Below are 21,325 nucleotides of genomic sequence, written 5' to 3' on the forward strand. Positions count from 1 at the left end.
ACTAAGCACTGTACCAGTAACCACTAGGCAATATGCCAATGGTTGACTCCCAAGTCCTTTCAGAGTCTCTTTAATAGTTCATTGGTATTTACTATGACCAGATGTTCCTGGATCATCGTGTACATTTGTTGCCCCAGATCTGGAATCAGCCATATATCTATGAATTCCCTTATTTTTAGTAGGAAACGGTACTTGGAGTCCTCAGTCCAGGTGCTAGGGTCCTCTTTGCTATTGGATTTCCTATTATTTCTAGTTTTTTCCCAATGGGCGGAACTAGGAAATCCATACAGACACATACATATTTTTTAAAGATAAAAGTCATTATGTCTTCATACTCATACATCAAATTCTGAACCAAAGAGTTTTTCCTTGACTTATCTTATATCTGTATCTTTTGTTTTCTATGATGAAAATCCTAGTTCTCTACAATACTGTGACAGTATAGAGTTGGCATTTACTTAAGTTCAATTTGAATATTAAAAATTTTTGTTAAATATGAAAGATATAAGAACTCCTATGTCCTTATTTATATTTTAGAACTTTTAAGAAAATTAATATTTGGCAGAATATGAACAGGGAAGATATGGTATTGTTAATTATCAGTTCAAAAGGAAACTGTTTAAAACCAAAGAAAAAATTATATAATTGTATTACTTGATTTAGGGACACATATCTTCTCTAGTATTTGCCTTGTCTCTTTTCATTCATCAAAGTAGGGAGGATCATTAAACACCTGAAAGTGTCTGTAGCTCTTTGGGACACTTGCCACTTTGTGTGGTCCTTGGGCCCTGTTTTCTATCACCCTTATACTGATGGCCCCGGGAACTGAGCCCAAACATGGAATATGGATAAATATCCTCAGTGCAAAAATAGCTTTATCTTTTTTATATGATACTTGTCTCTTTGGTTACAGTATTTCATGCAAAAATTGGTCTTAGAGTGCCCTCTACTATACACACACACACACACACACACACACACCCTTCTTTTCAGAAAGAATGAAAGAAAGATTATGAAGCTTTAAAAATTAAGAGGAACTCTAAAGAGCTACAAACATACTAGGGATGTAAGACCAGATGTAGATCCAAAGGGCAAGGAACTTGAATTTTATTGCCCTTGGATGGATTGATGATAAGGCCACTTGAGGTGGGAACTGAGTGGAGACTCTTGCATATAGTCAGACTATGGAAAGACTGCTTCTTCAGTGAAACGAAGTCTAGAAAAAATAGACAAATTACTGGTTCAGGGAAGTGATAAGGAAGCTTGTCTCTGGCTAAAACAGCAAAAGAGGAAAAATTATCTTGAGAAATTAAAGGGCTAGAATTGCTTCATATGGGGCTAAAGACAACAAATTACATAACTGTCATGGTGTGAATCCATGGACAAAGACAATCTGCCTTAAATGAATAAAAACTTCGCATCACTCAGAAGCCAATGTAAAACCGATCTGGCAATGCCTCCACACACAGGTTATTACCAAAAAAAAAAAAAAGGAATGTCTGCTAAAGATGGGCAAAGTGAAAATCTACATACCATGCAAGAAAACAATCCACCATGAAGAGTAATTACAAGGATTATACCACCAACAAGTTGAGATATAGGAAAATGTGAAATAGGAGATGTCAAATATGTGTTTATAAAAGAGAAACCATTTAATAGACATATTAAAAAAAGAATGCTATAAAAAAAGATGGACAGAATTGAAAAAGAATATAAGAGGACATCTAGAAATGAAAACTGTAGTCACTGAAATTAAAACATAGGTGAATAGAGCAAGAGTAGGCACAGCTGAAGATAGAATGAAATCTCATTTCACTAATGATAGATGCTTGGAACTCACACAGATAAAGAGATTTAAAATATGAAAGATTAAAAGTTATCAAAGAAATAACTCTGATGATATTTGGATCTAATATGACGAGTATGAGTTTCAAAATAGAAGTGAGAGAATATTCCAAGAGATGATAGCTGTGAATTTTCCAGGTTTGAGAAGCATGAAGAGTATCAAGAAGATAAAAATCCACTCCTAGACAGATTGTTGTAGAACTGTGTAACACTTGCTAATAAATAAAGTTAAATCCCTTTGCTTCAAAATCAATTTCAAAATTAAAGAATTTAGTAAAAGAAAAAAGAACCCAGAAGAAATTATACATAAATATGCAATTGTGGGGAGTGTATTAGGATTTCCAAGTATAACATCAAATGAATAAATAATATAGGATTAAATAAATCTAAGTAAACCTTAAATATAAATCACAAATATATATTTGACAGGAACATTTATATATATTTTTACTAACTTCAAAGCTATTGTTTGGCTGAGAAAGTTTGCGTCCCACCTATTAATAGGTCAATGTTAAATTTAAACCTCATAAAGAAATGAAAATAAACTCAACATTTATTTCTAGAGCAAGATGAGTGAATTCTCTTTTTATTTTTGTATCATGTAGATGGGGAAAATGTCTTTTCATGGGTCATTTCTAGTTTACTTGGAATAAAAAGAATAGGTGGTCAGACAACTCTTGACCATGCTTCTTCACTTGCTCCAGATATATCCCTCTTTCCACCATCATTCCTCTTCTCCTATATTCTTTTTTCATTTTTGGCTTACAAAATTATATACCCAAGCAAGCCAGACTCAGATGTCATCTGCTCCATGAAACATTCTTTTTCTCCCATAACCAAAATAATCTACCTCACATTTCAGATCATATTTAGTCATTACATTTTTAATGCTTATCTAAATAATTTTGTATTAAATTAATTGTAAGTGTGAAGGATAATTCTAGTAGAAAATCTCTCTACTATATTGTCACACTTGCTGCTATGTCTTACTCATTTTTGTGGCTCGTGATTTGTGTCTTCACTAAACATATTTGTGTTTTGGTTGCATTATGACCAAATATTTTGATTGTTAAGGCTAAAAAGGAATGGAGACAAAGTTTATAGATCATGTGTCCCCTCCAAATAAAGCCGAATGATACATGTCACAAAGGTTTCATGTGATTTTTGTTTTAAAAAACGTGATAGATGAATTAAGTTGTCACACAGCACGTGGTAGAATGGACATGACAATATAAAAGGATCTGCCACTGATAGAGTCAGTACTCTATCATATTTGCAGGATTTAGCTTCAACAAAACTATCTGGTAAATTAAATTAATATTAATTTGAAATATCTTGATTTTGTGGTTATTTTATATATAAATGTGTTTTGGTTTTGTAATTGTATTATATATGCATATATGCGTGAGATGTCTATACTCAATTTTATATTTGTGTATAAACATCATAATGCAATCTAAGTCAGTATCAGGAATATGATATAACTTTTTCCATTAAAAGGATTTGTGTATTACTCAAAGTTGGGGAATATTGATGCAGGTTGCATAATGTTATAGAGATCAGAAGCAGAAGAAATCAACCTTAGAGTAGTAAGAAATGCCAGTTTGGATTACAGCTGCATCTTGATTATATCATAATTAATGATTTTTGATTCATTATGGCAAATAGCCATTTGTTAAATAATCTATAAAGAACTTTGTCCCCATCTCAAATCAATATGTGTACTCATTGGTTATTACTTAAATATCCTAATTTAAAAATAGATAAATTAACGATGTTTAACTTTGTCCTAAAAGATGGGTTGAGCACTTTATTCCTTTAACCAATCTCATATTGTTCTGATTTTCAGAATATCATTTTATAGCATGTGTAACTATTGTGTAAAATGTTGTATATATTCATACTGAGATCTTATATTCAAATTACAAGATATTTTAATAATTTTTTGAACATACGTACTTCTATTAGCCCATTTATACTTTTACTTATAATTTATTTTTACTTACTTTTTTACTTTTGTTCTCTCATACTCGTATTCTAAGTAGGTGAAAGTGTCATTTCACATGTTTGTTATCACTTGTTTAATTAAAAGTGAGATTTATTCAAAACAGGAGAAATTATAAAAACACTCAATTCTTTATCTGTTTCCAAGTCTTGTGGCACCCTGGCTGTTGCCTTTTTCCCTATAAAATTGTTTGTTCAGATATTTCTAAAAATCTGAAATATCTCTGAATGTATATTTTATCATTTTTGTTTTAAAATATTGATAAAAATTGATCCTAGAATACCATATTGTAGTTTATTTAGAATCTAATGTGATTTTTAGAAGCATGCTTTTATTCCACAGATAGATAATCTGAACCATTTGGCTAGAGAAGAAAATAGTTTTAAATATAGTTTAACCTTAATTTTATAAAAGTAAGTATTTTTATGATTTATATCATAATATTTAGATTAGCAAAAACTAACTGAAAATTGTAATTGAATTACCAGAGTACTATAAACAGTTGTATTTGTTTGTATTTAACATTACTTTTACTTACCATTGTTGTTGCAAAAAACCCTTGTCTTATAGAGAATACAATGATATTATTTACATTAATTCATGTGGCTCAGTGAAAAAAATGCTATAACTCCTTTACTTAATGGGATTCTTCCCCTGTGGCAGTGCAAACGGCTAGAGCAGGAGCTTCATCATCTGAAAGAGCAGAACCAGACTTCAGCAAACAACATGAGACATCTGACTGCTGAAAACAATCAAGAACGTGCTCTGAAGGTAAATCTCCATTCCTTCTTGCAGGCAAATTAAGGTTGTAAGCCCTTGGTGCCAGCTTTCTGTGCTGCATATATCAGTTGTGTACATTTCAGCAGAAGTGAGCTGTGGTGTTTGCCAACAACCCCTTCTTTAAACACAGATACAGCACCCTTCTGTTATGGTATTATTTTATTTCATGTATGTGTACATGAAAACAACATATTTTTCTGAATTTTGAGTGGTGGTATATTAATAACTTCTGGTACATGTTTATTCTGTTTTTATATTATTACCTTTTGTAGTTAATAAAAACTAACCATGCTAAAAGAAAATTAAATTATGGGCCTTTGCATCAATATTTATTATAATAATTTTTTAAAATAACTTGTAGTTTTAGTCACCCACAGAACTAACACTTCTTGAAGAATACATGGATATGTTTGGTAATTGAAGGAGTACTTAGAATGTTACAACAAAAGAGGAAGAAAGATAATAAATTTAACTATCACTTGAAATGGGTAAAGTGTACATTTCATGACAAGGAGTTTAATCTCCTTGTAATAGAGATCCAGTAATCATGAAAAAGGACATTATTTCAATTCTACTAATTATATTTTTTCTTAAGATCCTTGTGACTTCCTACTCTACTCTTTGTCTTTGTCCCAGTTCCTAGTATAGTGTGACATGGTAGTGGTCTCTACCTTCAAGGTGCTTGAATTCTCATTAACAGATTGAAAAAAGAAAATCCACAGGAAACAAAAAAGATTCATCATTTTTTTTATTGTGCAGTAAGGAAAGATTTGCCACCAAGAAGATTGTGTTGTACCTTGTTGTCTTAAATTCATTTTTTGCTGTGGATTACAGAGTAATATTATAGCATTAGCAGTATAACTTACTAAGCCAGAATCATCTACCAAAATTGAGGAAAATTGTGACATTTTAATGTGGAACATACTTTTAATCTGTCCAAGAAGTATAAAGTTTGGTAGAAATCAATTTTTCCACAAAATTTATATAGATTCGTTTTGAAATTCTTAGTTGTGGGCTTATAATAGCTTTGTTATTATCATTTAATGTGCTTTCTCTTGTTTCTATTGAATTTATAGATGGACAGAGCAGAACAATAACTGAGAAAGGGACAAATTATAGATTGCTGTTATTATTGTTAATTACCTCCAAGGAATTTAGTATTTTATGAAAATAAAGTATAGTCATTTTTAAAATTTATACTTGCAAAATAGAAAACAACATTGTTTGAAAGGCAGCTTCCGTAATGTGTGCTAACTTAGTATTGGTGTTAGGGGACAGATTTCATGTGCTCGATGTGATATGGCTATTTCCATTTAAGATGGGATCTGAGGCCAGTGCGGTGGCTCATGCCTATAATCTCAGCACTTTGGGAGGCCAAGGTGGGAGGATTGCTTGATGCCAGGGGTTCAAGCCTAGTCTGGGCAATGTAGCAAGACCCTGTTTCTGCAAACAGACAAACAAACAAACCCTGTCTCTAAAAACAAACAAATAAATAAATAAAATGGGATCTGAGATAAAAATTCATGGTCTTTATTCTGGCATTTCTGGTTGTGTGTTTCTGTTAAATTTAACTAAATGGCAGCTACTATTTATGGAGAGAAATAGATGAACATTTCTATTAAAAGTAGAAGGAAATAAGTAGACCAGAAGAGATGTGTAAGTTCAAAACAAAAACCAACCCCCCATAAAATAGAAATCTTTATAGACTATCTAATTTAAAATAATATATAAACATAACTACATTTTTAATCCTGATGAATATATTAAAATCTTCTCTAGTTGCTCATCTTTTTTTGCAAAAGTCTCAGATTTTTCTATTGTCTTTTCATCCTTCTTAACTTTATCCATTATTTAAGCCAGCTTAAATTCTTGGTAGAGTGAGGATAGGAGGAAGAATTAATTTTTTAAAACTCTCATCAACTCAGTCAATCTGTAAATTGCCATATAAATGATGGATAATAAGTTTATTACCAAGCTGTATGGTGACTAAACAATTTGTCTTCTTTCTGAGCAGTATGCTTATTATCTTTTATAACTCATTTGTAAGTATCATTTTTGTTAACTGATTTAATATTTAGTATCTAAATGAGCATTAGAAACAATTTTTTAAAAGGATCACTGTCTCTAGAAGCTTTGAGTATGCCAGTATTTCTACCATTTTATTATAAATAGTACAATTATTAATATCACTAATAAAGGTAAACTTGAATAGGACAAGAACTGAAAAGTTCTTATTTTATTTCATTGAATTACACTGAAATTCCTAAAGGAAATAGTTCTAGAGATATGTTTGGGGGAAAAAAATCAAAGTTAATGGTCATACATTACATACAACTTTTCAAAGTGATGATTATGGCAAAATCAGTTACCATATGCAGAAATACCTTTTAATAATCTAGTGTCATTCAAATGATAATGTCTTTGTTTACTCTAATAACCAGAAAATTCTTTCTAAATTATTTTTATGGTACACTGTAAGAATAGATTTTTGGTGATCATTTATAAGTATTCTTTTTGGAGTCACATGGAATTACACTAGCTAAATTTGCTAGACATGGCACTGTTTCTCCTGCTTTTATGTTTTCAGTTTTCCTTAATAACAAGTAAAATACAATGGGACCAATAGGTTAAGGGACTGAATTACAGTGATACTAGTATATACCCTGAGAGTTACTTTTAAAAAAAAATCACTTTATTTTCTCATTTAAAATAAATTTTATCCACTTATGTTAAGAAATTGGTTTCTTCAAGAACACATTTTTGGACATTTAATTTATTTTAAATGAATTTACATTAGCCATAAATATGCAGACATCAAACTTAATAAGAAATTTCATATACACTGCCTTTCTTTCCTTTTTCATTTATTAATTTACTCTCTTTCTCATACATTGTTAGCCTCTTACAATTGGAGTTTTCCGGTATAATTCCAGTGAAAGCAAATCTTTCTTAGATAAGTGACCTCTGTTGGTTAGTAAACCTGTGATACTTATTATTCATTATTTTATTCAACATCCCTATCAACCTAAGAGTAACACATTTCAATCTTACCGGTTCCCTCCCTCTTGAAACACTTATAGTTTTCTATTGCCTTATCCTTATTGCTTTTCTCTTCTTTGATTTTCTTCCTTAGTCTTGATTGCTGGTTTCTCTTTTTCTGCCTAATTCTAAAGTATAAATATTTCCATGGATTATGTAACTAATTGTTTATTATTTTTTTTTAAAAAAAAAGTAGACTTTGCTTTTTAGAGCAGTTTTAGTTTTACATAAAAATTGAGCAGAAGATACAGAGTTCCCAGATACCCGCTGCCACTACACACACACATGGCCTCCCCTGCTATCAACATCTTGCACCAGAACGGCACATACGTTATAGTAAATGAACCCACATTGACACATCGTTATAACCAAAAGTCCATAGTTTACTTTGGGGTTCACTTGGTGTTGTACATTCAGTGGGTTTAGGTAAGTGTATAATGTCGGGTAGTCATTATAGTATGCAGAACAGTTTTACTACCCAAAGAAATCCTCTGTGTTCTGCTTATTCATCCTTCCCAACTCCTTATTCCTTGGCAACATGGACTCCTACTCTAACTCCCCAAACTTGTTCATTCTGCAGACTGTCTGAAAAGAACCTTTTATCTTACCATTGGTTTTGGCTAAAATCCTTGAAGTTAATCTGGACTCCTCTCTTTCCCTCACATTCCACATCCTATATGTAAACAAATTTTCTCAGCTTCTACTTTTAGTACATATCAAGAATTTAGCCACTTCTCACCACTTTTTCTGCTACTACTGCCTTCAAAGCCTCTATCACCTCTTGCTTAGATTATTACAGAAGCTTCCTCATGGTCTCCTGTTTCTGTCCTTGCTATTCTCTATTCTAAGCACAGCTTTCAGAATGATCCCATTAAAATATAAGTTAGATTACATTACTCCTCTGCTAAGAATCTAACTGTGGCCTACCATTTCACTCAGAGGATAAACCAACAAGATATCTTGATCTGACCCTCCCCTTATATAATACTTAGCTTTAGATGTACTACCCTCTTGCCGTTCCTCCAACACCAGGCAAGCTTGTGTCTCAGGGCCTTGTACTTCCTGTTCCTACGTCCAAGGAACATTCTTCTCCCAAATATTCACACAACTCAATTTTTTATCTTCTTCAAGTCTATTCAAATGCTGCCTGCCCAGTGAGAGTTCCCTAACTAACCTGTTATATATTTCAACCCACACCCCTATCAGCATTTTCTCTCTCTCCTTCCTTGATTTATCTCTGAAGTACTTGTCAACATCTTACAAAGTATATATTTTATTTATTTATTGTATTTTAATTTATTTTCTTGATAAGAGTGAAAACTCCATGAAGTCAGAGATTTTTGTCTACTTTGTACACTTTCTGTATCTATTGATGGTATTAAAAATACTTGACATTCAGCAAGTCAAAGATTGTTCTACTGACCAATCAGAACAGATGCCAGCTGTCAAAAATTTGAATGGCTGTACTTGTACATACTAGCTAAAAACTAGCCCTTGGCTGTATCTCCTACAAAAGTTCCTGGCACATAGTACCCATTAAATAAATATCTATTGAGTGAATTAATATCACACATACAATTTAGTATCCTGCTTTCCCTGCTTAATACTTCATAAGCATTATTCAGTAGACTTAAATACTCTTTATAAATATCCCCTTTAAAGTCTACATAATTTGGGATGTATAAATACACCATAATTTTAACTTTCTTTAAAGTTAAATATTTAGGTTGCTGACAGTTTTGCACTCTTATGTATACTGCTCTGAAAAATATTTTATGTGTAAATATTTAACCATATTTAGTAAGAAAAAATGTTTTGTAAGTTTTTGTTTTTAATAAAGCACATATTTTAAAAATTCAAATGGTTCTATAGGGTTGTAATAAAAAATTAGCAGTCCACTTCCTCATCTACCTTACCTGATTTCTGCTTCACAGGAAAAAAAATCACTTTCAACTTGCTTAGTTCTTTATTCTGTATCCTCATTATATGTCTAAATGAAAAGCTTATATTATCTCTTAATTTTTCATTTTTAGTTGTTATTTATTGCCTTCCTACTGTGAAGATGAAGATTTAGTTTTATCACCTTTTCATTAGTTCATCGTTTAGTATTTACATTGTTCTAAGTAAATATTCATAGATGACCTTATAGTAAAATATTTTTCAGATATCATAGCAGGAATTACATTTTATGTCATAATCTAGTTAATGTACAAATACATAAATATAAAACTAAAGCAAAAATATGTGGGAAGGATACATACTCTCATGGCATATATATACTTAGACACTTTTTATTCTATTCTAATTTTTTAAAACCTAATGGTGGTTGTGACCCTCTAAATTACCCATGTTGGGATACAGTTTTCCCATGTTCTCTGTGTGTGTGTGTGTGTGTGTGTGTGTGTGTGTGTATTTCTACATGTCTTGTAGAGGCACTAATTGCCTTTGTTCCAAACTATGTTTTATAAGATATTTGTTTAGTAAATAGCCTTGGAAGGTAGAGATAATGTCTCCCTTTAAAGGAGAGGGTATTTACTGTCCAATATAATAAAAATAATGTCTTCCTCTGAGGCAAAGTTTGGGCAGGTTTGCATATATCGTATTATGAAAGATTTGGGTTCCCTGAACTTAGAGTTCTTCAGATGTGATGCAAACCCACTGTGTGTGCAGTATGCACCTGAGCCCCTCTGCAGTGCCCCCACGGGACTTGGGGAGCAAAGAGAACCAGTACCTAACACTTATGCTATTTGCTGTACCTGAGTAAATAAAGTCCTTTATCTGTGACCCAGGATTCTTGTATCTTATGCCAGCATGAATGAAGCTATAGCTGGCTAAATTTTGAGCTTGCAACTAGGGTGAAAATCTCAGACTTTTCACAATTCTTGAAAAACCAGGTTTCCTTTCTTTTTCAATATTTTGCCTTTCTCTGGACTTTTAGTTTATTTGTATACTGTGTGTCTATTACTAATACATCCATGTATTCTCTCCTCTTAACGCATGCAGGTATATCAGGTGACCTGAAAATATTACCTTTTTTGAAGAGAATCTGGACTGATTGCTCTATAAGACTGCTATATGTACTGGTCCTGGAACCTATCTTCAATGTCATTTTGTGGATTCTTTTGGTTTCTCCTATATTGGATCCCATATTTCCTTGATTCCATTTTTTTCTTTTTTTGATTTACTCTTTCTTTCTGATAGAACACATTCTCTAATACCTTCCTGAGAAAGGATACATGAAAGAGAAATTTTTTAAGACAGTACATTTCTTGAGGATAGATTATCCAGAAGCAGAGTACCTGAATAACAGTATGAATATAGAAATTCAGATTCCTGGACTCAAAAAATTCCAGGATTACTGAAGCAGAATATTTGAGAAAAGTACCCAGAAATTTTAAACTTTAATTTTATTACTTTAAAAACTTTTTAAAATTAAATTTCTTTTTAAGAATTTACATGTTTATTAAAGCCATAATTAGATACCATATCAGACCTATTAACTTACTAAATAGAAAATACTGATAATACCAAATGTTGATAGGATGTAGAGAAACTTAATCTCTAATACATTGCTGGTGGAAATGTAAAACAGTACACCCACTCTGGAAAACTGCTTAGTAATTTCTTATAAAGTTAAATTTACACTTATCATACAACCCAGCTATTGCACTCCTGGGTCTTTATCTAAGAGAAATTAAACTTTATGTCCACACAAATCATGAACACAAGTGTTCATAGCATCTTTATTTGTAATTGACCAAAACCAGAGAGAAGCCAGATATCCTTCAGTGGATCAGTGGATAAACCACCAGACAATAGAATATTACTCAGCAATAAAAGGGACAAACAATACATGCATGACTCAGATGGGTCTCAAGGACATTATGTTGAATGAAAAAGCCATTCTCAAAGGGTTAAATCCATATGATTCCATTTTTATATAACAGTCCCAAAGTGACAAAATTATAGTGATGGAGAACAAATGAGTGGTTGCTAGGGGTTAGGTTGGAGAGCAGGATATAACTAGTAAAAGGTAACAGGAGCCAGGTGCATGGTGTGCTTCTGTAGTCTGGCTACTCTGGAGGCTGAGGTTGGAGGAGGGCTTGAGCCCAGGAGTTCCAGGCCAGCTTGGGCAACATAGCGTGAGCCCATCTCAAAAAAAGAAGAAAGAATTGCGATGTCACAGTTCTGTATTCCCATTGTGGTGACACTAAAGTGTCACAGAGTTATATACTAGAAAGGAAGGAAGGAATGAAGGGAAAGGGGGCAGGAGAAGGGAAGTGTGTAAAAATGGGTGAAGTCCAAATAAGCTCTATATTTGAGTTAATAAGCATTGTACCAATGTCAATTTTCTGGTTTTGGCAATGTACTGTGGTGCATATATGGTAAGATATTATCATTGGGAGAAGCTGGATTATCATTGGGAGAATGATGAGATATTATGAGAAGAAAGCTGCACGGGAACTTTGTGTGCTATTTTTGCAAGTTCTGGTGGGTCTTGAAAAAAGTACTAATAAATAAGGAAAACTTTAATAATATCCCTCTTTAGTGTAATGGGTTCAACATTACACCAATTAGTTTGACATTACTATGGGATTTTATGTTTGTCTTCACAATTTAAAGTTTTAGTTTGATGGTTCCAACATATGGGTCACCTCTGAATATGTTTTGTGATTGCTTTGTCTTTTGATGCTATGTTTTGTTTTTGCTCTTTGTGTGTCCCATAAATTTTTATTGAATGCAATATTTTTTACTGAATGGAACAATGGTTCTTCTGTGAGGACAGTAGTGTCAGCATTGAGTTGATCCACTCGAATTGAACTAGATTTTAGGTTTGTTTTTGAGGTGGTTACTGTCAGCACATCATAGGTTTCAAATTGCTCTATTTTCAGGTGTCTGTTGCCTTATGCTCAGGATGAAAGGTGCTGGAGAATTTTTTCTCAGTGTCCATGCTCTATTCTTGCTTTTCCGTTGACCTTATGTGCTTGCACCTCTGAGATGTCTCACGCTACACTCTTGCCTTTCTCCCAGCAATAGAATGCTATTTTATAGGCTGGTGTTGAAGGACTGACTGAGAGTTCTTTGTTCCCATCTTAGACAGTCTCTGTCTGCCTGGGCTTTGGAATGGGGCTTTTCTCAGAATTCCTTTCCAAGTCAGTCAAACTCTGACTTGTATCTGTGGCAGGAGAGACTTTTCCTCCTCAGTGATATAAGCTGTCTAATGGTATTGGTATAGAATCCTGGGCCTAGGTCTATTTCCTGTCATTTACCTAGGGCTAGAAGGAGTTATGTCTTCTACCCTTCTCCAAGCTCTGGGTTTTTCCTGTACCATGAGTGTTTTCCTGTCCCTCTTTCATATGGCTTTTGCTCTATTCGCAGTAGGGTCTAGGCAGAAGTGGGAGTGGATTTGTCCCCTTTCTATAGCAGCAGCCATTCCTTTTCCCTGCACCCCTGCATGCCTGCATCCCCAGAGACACTATCTCTGGGCTCCTTTCCTGCCCTTGATATTTCTCATGAGCACCAAGTGGAGATCTGTGTAAAAAAGCCTATGAGTGAGTACAAGCTCCCCTTTTGTCAGATGTTCCCAGGAGTTCTGAGTAGCAGCTAGCCCCTTGTCTTCCCATGCTCTGTCCTAAGTGAGCTAGTGCATTCATTCCATTTCTCCTTGGATGCTTATTCCTCCTTGTAATTCAAACTGCTTGGTTTCCCTGTGAGCTTGGCTCTCTAATGGGCTCCTGAAAAGTCATGACTGTACTTTATTCAGCTTCCCTTATTGTTAATGTACAATGATACTCATTCCAGCTTTCTGCATATTAGGAAGCAACATTTCATCTACTATTATATTTTGATAAATGTTTTGTCATATTTATGTAGTTTCTTTCTAGAATTATTTTTCAAGAGGTTTTGTTAGTGGATTAACAAATTTCTATTGAAAATTCCTTGAATAATTTGTTGGATTTACTTTGTCATTGTTTTCCTGAGAATTTAAAAATTATATTTATAGATGTCTGCTCTGAACTAGTACTTACTGAGTGCCAGGCACTGTTCCTAATGCTTCACATATATTAAAGCATAGAAAGTGACCCTACGAGATAGCTTGTACAACCATTCCTATTTTATAGGTGAAGAAAGTGAAAAATATGAGATAACTATCTTAACCAATGTTATGGGTAATAATAACGGGTGAACCTCAGATCTGAACCCAGGCAGTCTGACTCAACATACACATTCTTGAACATGAATGAAATTGACCTAGAGTTTTACTTTTTTTGTACTGCATCAGGGTTTTTTTGTTTAGTTTTGTTTTTGATATTTCACTAATTAAGAGTAAGGTTGAATATTTCCTTCATATGTTCTAGGGGTGTGTATGTGTGGGAGTATGTATGTATGAATATAAATAAATACATGTATATATACATTTGTTCTTGTTTTTTCTCAATTTTTTCTGTTGGTTTTTGTTTGCTTTTTATTTTGTTTTTCATTTTTTGCTACTTTGTTTCTCTTTTGGGGTGGTGGGAGGTATTTCAAAGCTTTAAAGTAAAAAGTTTAGTGTTTTTCAGTATATTCACAGAGTTGTTCAGTCATTACCACAGCTAATTTTTTAGAACATTTCCAACACCCTCCTTCAAAAAAATCCCATACACATAAGCTGTGATTCCCCATTCCCTCCAACATCCTTCCACCAGGCAACTACTTATACACTTTCTATCTCTATAGATGTGCCTATTCTCAATATTTAATATAAATGAAATTCTATAATATGTGGTCCTTTGTAACTGGCTTCTTCCACTTAACAATGTTTTTAAAGTATATCCACATTGTAGCATGTATCAGTACCTCATTCCTTTTATTGATACATAATATTCATTGTACAGATATACCATATTTTGTTTATTAAGTCATAAGCTGATGGACATTTAGGTTGTTTGCTTTTGGGCTTTATGAATAATGCTGCTATGAACATTCACATGCAATTTTTTGTTTGGTCATGTTCTCGTTTCTCTTGCTTATATACCTAGGAGTAGAATTGCTGGATCATATGGTAACTGTGTTTAGCATTTTGAGGAATGGTCAAACCATTTTCTTAAATGACTGCACCATTTTACATACTCACCAGCAATGTGTAAGTTTTCCAAACTTTCCACATCCTCATCAAAACTATCCGTTTTTATTATTGTTATTATTATAGCCATCTTAGTGGGTGTGAGGTAGTATCTTATTGTAGTTTTGATTTGCATTTCTCTGATGACTAATAATTAGGGAAGTATTTTTATATACTTATTGGCCATTTGTACATCTTCTTTAGAGATATTCCTGTTTTAATACTTTGCCCATTTTTGAATTGGGTTATTTCTCCTTTTTATTGTTGAGTTATAAAATTTCTATGCTGTGGATACAAGTTCAGATATATGATTTGTAAATAATTTTCTCATTTTGTGGGTTATCTTTTTCACTGTTTTGATAGTGTACTTTAACACACAAAAGTTTTAAATTTTTACTAAATCCACTTTATCTATTTTTTTTCATTGCTTGTGCATTTGGTTCTGATCTAAGCAGGCTTTGCCTAACTCAAGTTTACAAAAATTTACACCTATGTTTTTTCTTCTCAAAGTTTTATAGTTTTAGCTCTAACATTTAGATTTATGAACAATTTTGAGTTAACTTTTGTGTGTGGTGTGAGGTGGGGGTCCACATGAATTCTTTTGCATGTGGATGTCCAGTTGTCTTTATGCCATTTGTTGAAAAGACTATTCTTTCCCCATTGAATTGTTTATCACCCTTCTCAAAAGTCAATTGACCATAAATATGAGGGTTTAGTTCTGGGCTTTCGATTCTATTCCATTGATATATGTCTATCCTTATGCTATTACCATACTATCTTAATTACCATAGCTTTGTAATAGCCATTATATTAAGACCTGTGATTTCTCCAACTTTGTTCTTTTTTAAGGTTGTTGTGGCTGTATCAGTCTTGATATTCAGATTACTAGCTTAATGAATGATATAAATTTCTACCTTTAACTGTGGTCTTGAAAAGTTTAAATTGCATTGGAATGATCTTGTCTTAAATAGAATTCATTTTTAAAACCATATAGTCCTAGTGCCTTTTTATACAGTGAATTTTTAATTTTTTCAGTTGTTTCTATGTGTCCATCTACTCCTTAAGTCAATTTTAATGATTTGTATATTTGGCGAGGAAAGCACCCTATGCCTCTGACTTATCAGATTTGGTATCAAGGAATTATAGATAATTCTCTTGTTTTTTAACCTCTTCTATTTCTCTATATTACCGTGCCTCATCTTTTTTTTTTTTTTTTTTAGACAGAGTCTTATTGTGTTGCGCGGGTTAGAGTGCCGTGGCGTCATCCTAGCTCACAGCAACCTCCAACTCCTGGGCTCAAGCGATCCTCCTGCCTCAGCCTCCCGAGTAGCTGGGACTACAGGCATGCACCACCATGCCCGGCTAATTTTTTCTATATATTTTTAGTTGTCCAATTAATTTCTTTCTATTTTTAGTAGAGACGGGGTCTCGCTCTTGCTCAGGCTGGTTTCGAACTCCTGATCTCAAACAATCCGCCCGCCTCAACCTCCCAGAGAGCTAGGATTACAGGCATGAGCCACCACGCCCGGCCCCGTGCCTCATCTTTGTTATAGCATACATTCGTATTCTCTTGTTTTGTCCTTAATCTTTCCTGGGCTTAAATCCATTTTGTTTTCTTTTAATAAGTTTTTGGTTTTTATCTATCCTTTTAATTTGTTAAATTTTCTATTTCTATTTTCCTTTTCACTATCTTTATTCTCGTCTTTTAATTTTTAAAAGTTAATTAGCTCACCTCAGCCCTTATGTTAAAAATAATAAAATTGTAAGGCTACACATTTTACTCTGACTATAATTTCAACTATGTCTCATAGTTTTTGAAAGGATAAAAGGTTTCTTTTTAAAAAAATTATTTTCCTAGATAGTAGTTTGTTTCTGTTTTTATTTTTGGTCTGATCCAAAGTAATTTAGGGAATGAATTTAATAACTTAATATTTCTATATTTTAAAATGTATTCATTTTTTTCTTGCCAAGTAATCTACTTCGAATGTTTTCATTGGCTTAAGTAAAAAAAATTAGTCTCTGTTCTCAGAGTATGAGTTCAATATATATATATATTCAATATACCTATATTCAGTGAGTTTTATATATATGTGTGTATATATATATATATTCAACTGAAGTCACATTTTTTAAGTACTCTATACTAAGCCTGCCACTATAATTCTTTCTTTATAATTTTCTCATAATTTCTGGGAATTTTATGCTTTATACATTTGGCTGCTATATTTATTGTTTGTTGTATAAATGTTTATGACTGATACCTTCTTAGACAATACATATACATTTATCATTATATAATATTCTTCTTTGGACTCCTTAAATCTTCAGAACTTTATGTGTTTTTTTCTTATATATCACCTGCTTGCTCCTCCCCTCCCTCCCTCCTTTTCTCCTCCCTCCCCCTCCCTTTCTCCCTCTCTCTTTTCTTTCATTTATTTCTTTTCTTCTTTTTCCAGTTTAATGGTTCTGTTCAGCAGTAATTTTGCTGCTCAGTTAATTTATCTTGCATCTGATTTTTATGACCCTGGTTCTCCTGTAAGAAACTAAACTTCCTCCATTCTCAGATGTACTTTGGTTGGAGGTGATAGCCCTGTGGTCTCTATCCTGACCAATAAGAATATTAAATTCCCTTGGCCACAGGGATTGTTTCAGAAATGGACACATATATCAATTGAAGCCAGTGATTCCAGGCTTTTCTTCCTCAATGTTCTTATGCATTTATTTTGAATAAAAATGGAGTAACTTACAATATGTCATGAAGATCTTTCTCTATCTGTAAATATAGATCTATACGATCCTTTTATTGGGTCCGTCAATTCCAGTGCCTTGATACATAAGTATCAGTCAGTCCCCTGTTTTAGAAATTTTGATTGTTTCCAGCTTTTCAATATCATAATCAAAATGTTGATAAGTACTCTTCTATGTATATTTTTCCCTTAGTGCATAAGTGACCTACAGTGGGAAGTATAGTTTCAGGAAATGGTTTGACAAGGGAGAGAACGATACCAGAGCTTGTACATGTTGTATTCAAACCATGGAAGTGTATGGGAATATTCAGAAATCACATTTAGAAATAGAAGAAAAATCAAAAGATGCAACAATAGTGAATTCCAGCGTTTAAGTGATGGTACACAAAAATAAGTGGTTCACAAAAGAGATTGAGAAATAATAGAAAGATATGAAGATGACCAAGAGTTTGTTATCACAGAATTCAACATAGAAAAAAAATTTGTGAAGGGAGTGGTTCACAGTGTAAAATGCTGCAGAGAAGTCAAATAATATTAAAGTGTCCTTTTGATTTGGCAGTAAGGGCAGCGGTAGCTTTGTTACACCACTTGCAATTCGGTGGTGATAGTGGGAAGCCTTGACTCCAGTAAATGGAAAGTTTAAAAGTAGACAAAATGTAAATTTTTTTTGAGTGCAGCTATTAAGTAAAAGCGGGAGAGTTAAAGTGTAATGTGTATTGACACTGAGGAAGATTTATTTTAAAGAATACAGAGTGTTAACAAACCTTCATTGTTATCTGCTCAGATTCTTTTACCCATCCCCCAGCCATTCTCTTTCTATGAGAAATCTGATGCATGGCTATCTAAGCCAAAGCTAGCTAGAGATCTTGACCAGTATGGCCTGGTTTGAAATAATTGGTAGGTCTGATTCCTCCTTCAGTACTTTCAAATTGGGAAACAGGGAATGGGCCAGTCAGCTTTGAATGCTGAACCAAATGATCATAAGGGTGAATAGGGCAGGGTAGGTTGCTATAGGCCACATGCAATCTGAAGTTATGAAGTAGCCGTAAGCCAGTTGGGGCAGAGGAGAGAAAGGACTTAGTATATAAAGAAAACACAAATTTCTGAGCAGAGGAGATGGAGAGAGATTCTGCCTTGGTCCCTAGTGATGTTCTGTTCTCTCTTTGTTTTCCACGCAATAAATTTTTTCTCAAACGGTGTCTTTCCTTACAAACAAGTCCCTCAGCTAGACCAGGTTTATAGTCTTTGCATACCAAATGGGGAATTGCTCTAATAGCATTTATTATGAGTTCTCTGAAATGAACAATTACCTTGAAGAGCAGCTCCATGGATTACAGCACCAGTAATAGCCAAATCATTGTAGCTCATATGTTAATAGGTTCATCAAGTCCATCAAGACACAGTAAAAACTGATGAGGTGCAAATGAGACAATTGTGAACTGTAACCTCTGCCATGAAAGGAATACTGAATTTCTATGGGAAATTTCTGTAGAGATTATCGACCACAAATGTAGTATTTATGATACTTGTATTTAATTACTTTCAACATTGATTACTAATAATGTTTTTCTAATTTTGAGATTCATAGTATTATTTTAGGAATTTGATTTTTTTTTTTTTTTTGAGACAGAGTCTTGCTCTGTTGCTTGGGCTAGAGTACATTGACATCATCATAGCTCACTGGAAACTCCTGGGCTCAAGTGATCCTTCTGCCTCAGCCTCCCCAGTAGTTAGGACTATAGTTATACACCACCATGCCCAGCAAATTTTTAAATTTTTTGTAGAAATAGGGTCTCACTGTTGTCCAGGCTGGTCTCGAACTCTTGACTTCCAAGCAATCTTCCTCCTCACCCTCCCAAAGTGCTGAGATTACAGGTCTGAGCCACTACACTCAGCCGGAATTTGATATTTTATTTTTAAAAATAATGATAAAAATATAAAATCACATTGCAAGATCTCCTACATGAACTATTTTATACATTTTGTACTTTGCCAAAAACTTTTTTAAATGAATACTTGACAGAAGACATAAACTTTCAGTAGGAGACTGAATTTAGGCACACCAGGCAGATTTATCGTTGTGTGAATTGGCTTTGGATAGATCTGGAATCCTTTTCCAGTCTTTGTATCACCTGGTCTTTGGACCTGGTATTTCCTCTGACTGAAATGCCGTATATTGCTTATTGCCCTACTCCCTTTGCCCAGCTAATATTTATTCACCCTGTCTGCAGGATGAAGTTTTGTCATAGTATTCTTGTCTGTGGTCAAACTGGAGAGGAATTTGTGTGGTAGAATGAAATTGTTTTAATAAGAAGATGAGCATCAAAGTGAAAAAAAAGTGGAGTATATGAGACTGTTAGTGCCAGGCCTTCTTCCCAGGCCTTTTCTGGCTCTGCCCATACCAACAGCAGGTACCTTCATCACTAGCCTTCTCCTAACCCTCTGCTCTCACCGCATTATCTTCTCCTTCTTTTCCTCGCCTATCAACTTTTGGTGTTAATGGCCAAGAAGTTGCAGAAGAGCAGATGTTCATGATATATTTTGGGGAACGATCCCCTGGATAGCTTTAAAAACAATACTTAGCAGAAGTCCAGTTGATTGGCTGTTAGGTAATGAATATAGGTTAATGGTTCTTTATAGAGGCATGTGTTCAAATCATCAAAAGAATATTTTCAGAATAATAAATCTGGGCCAAACACAAAGCCTACTGAATTGGAATATCTTATTCTGAATATGAAAGCTTGCCCAACATAGACTTTATGTTTGGAAAGTACAAGAGGGACAAAGTATTTCCTCCACCTTCTTTTAGAGCTATGGATTTTTTTGTTCTTCAAATGATACCAATGGTGTTTTTTTAATTTTAGTTCTGTTTAATACTGAACTTGACTATTATATTAGGCTAATGTCAGTATTTTGGTGGCATTATTAATTGTATGTCTTTTTAGTGTTTTCTTGTTATTTTAGCAGTAAGTTGGATGAGGTTACATGGAGAATACTAGTTACGTGAAATTTTTCTCTTTCAGTTTTAGCTGGTTCCAGTAACCAAATTCTGCATAAAGTTGTACCTTAAAGTAATTTGGATTAAGTGATGTATTCAATTCTCTTATGAATTGCAGTATAGTAATGCTACAAGAAGTGTAGATGGTTGTTTAAAATACTGTGAAATTTAATTTGATGGATCTTTAAAAATTACTTGTTCTTTCTAAACTAACAATATATTTTTAAGAAAAGAAACTTATGATGGTCAAATACAATTAATTTACTTCAGCTACTAAATAGAAGTGTTTCTGACTCAAGACATGATATGGAAAGTAGATGAGTCCTTCATTAGAGATTACATAAAATTCTTAGTAAAGTAACTGTGATTACCAATATAGTTTGCATTACCAAATGAATCCTTATTCTAGTAGTGTTTTTGACATAAGCGTTGATTTTCCGACATACTGTTTTTAGCAGTGCATCTACAGAACTTTAGCATGTACACTTATTTAAAAAATAACATTCACAAATTGACATAGATATATTATGCCCTCTATAACAAAATGACTCTATCGTGTTGTTCAGTGTTGGTTAGTTTTTCTGTTATGTTGATGCATTAAAACAGATATTAAATTTTATCATTAATTCAGTGCCTGGTCTCTCATCAAATCCCCTTAATTACAAATTGACTCCAAGGATTAGACAGCATGGATTTTAATTTTAACTGAAACAAAAAAAGGCATCTTGGAAAAATCACTCTTGCCTAGTGACTCATAGACACATTTTATATATCCTATAATTTATTGCTTAGTATTTAAAATTCAATAC

The 21,325-nt window shown here is 33.4% G+C and overlaps 1 protein-coding gene across 1 annotated transcript in view; it reads left to right on the forward strand.

Annotated features, from left to right (window-relative positions):
- MIPOL1 (mirror-image polydactyly 1) overlaps window positions 1-21,325 on the forward strand; it is a 314,174-nt gene that overhangs the window by 127,418 nt on the left and 165,431 nt on the right. Inside the window, exon 4 of the mRNA XM_012657951.1 lies at window positions 4,514-4,621. Coding sequence (XP_012513405.1) covers window positions 4,514-4,621 — 108 coding nt within the window. The remainder of the gene's footprint in view (window positions 1-4,513; window positions 4,622-21,325) is intronic.

This window comes from Propithecus coquereli, unplaced genomic scaffold, assembly GCF_000956105.1.
Source record: "Propithecus coquereli isolate 6110/MARCELLA unplaced genomic scaffold, Pcoq_1.0 Scaffold116, whole genome shotgun sequence".
NCBI lineage: Eukaryota > Metazoa > Chordata > Mammalia > Primates > Indriidae > Propithecus > Propithecus coquereli.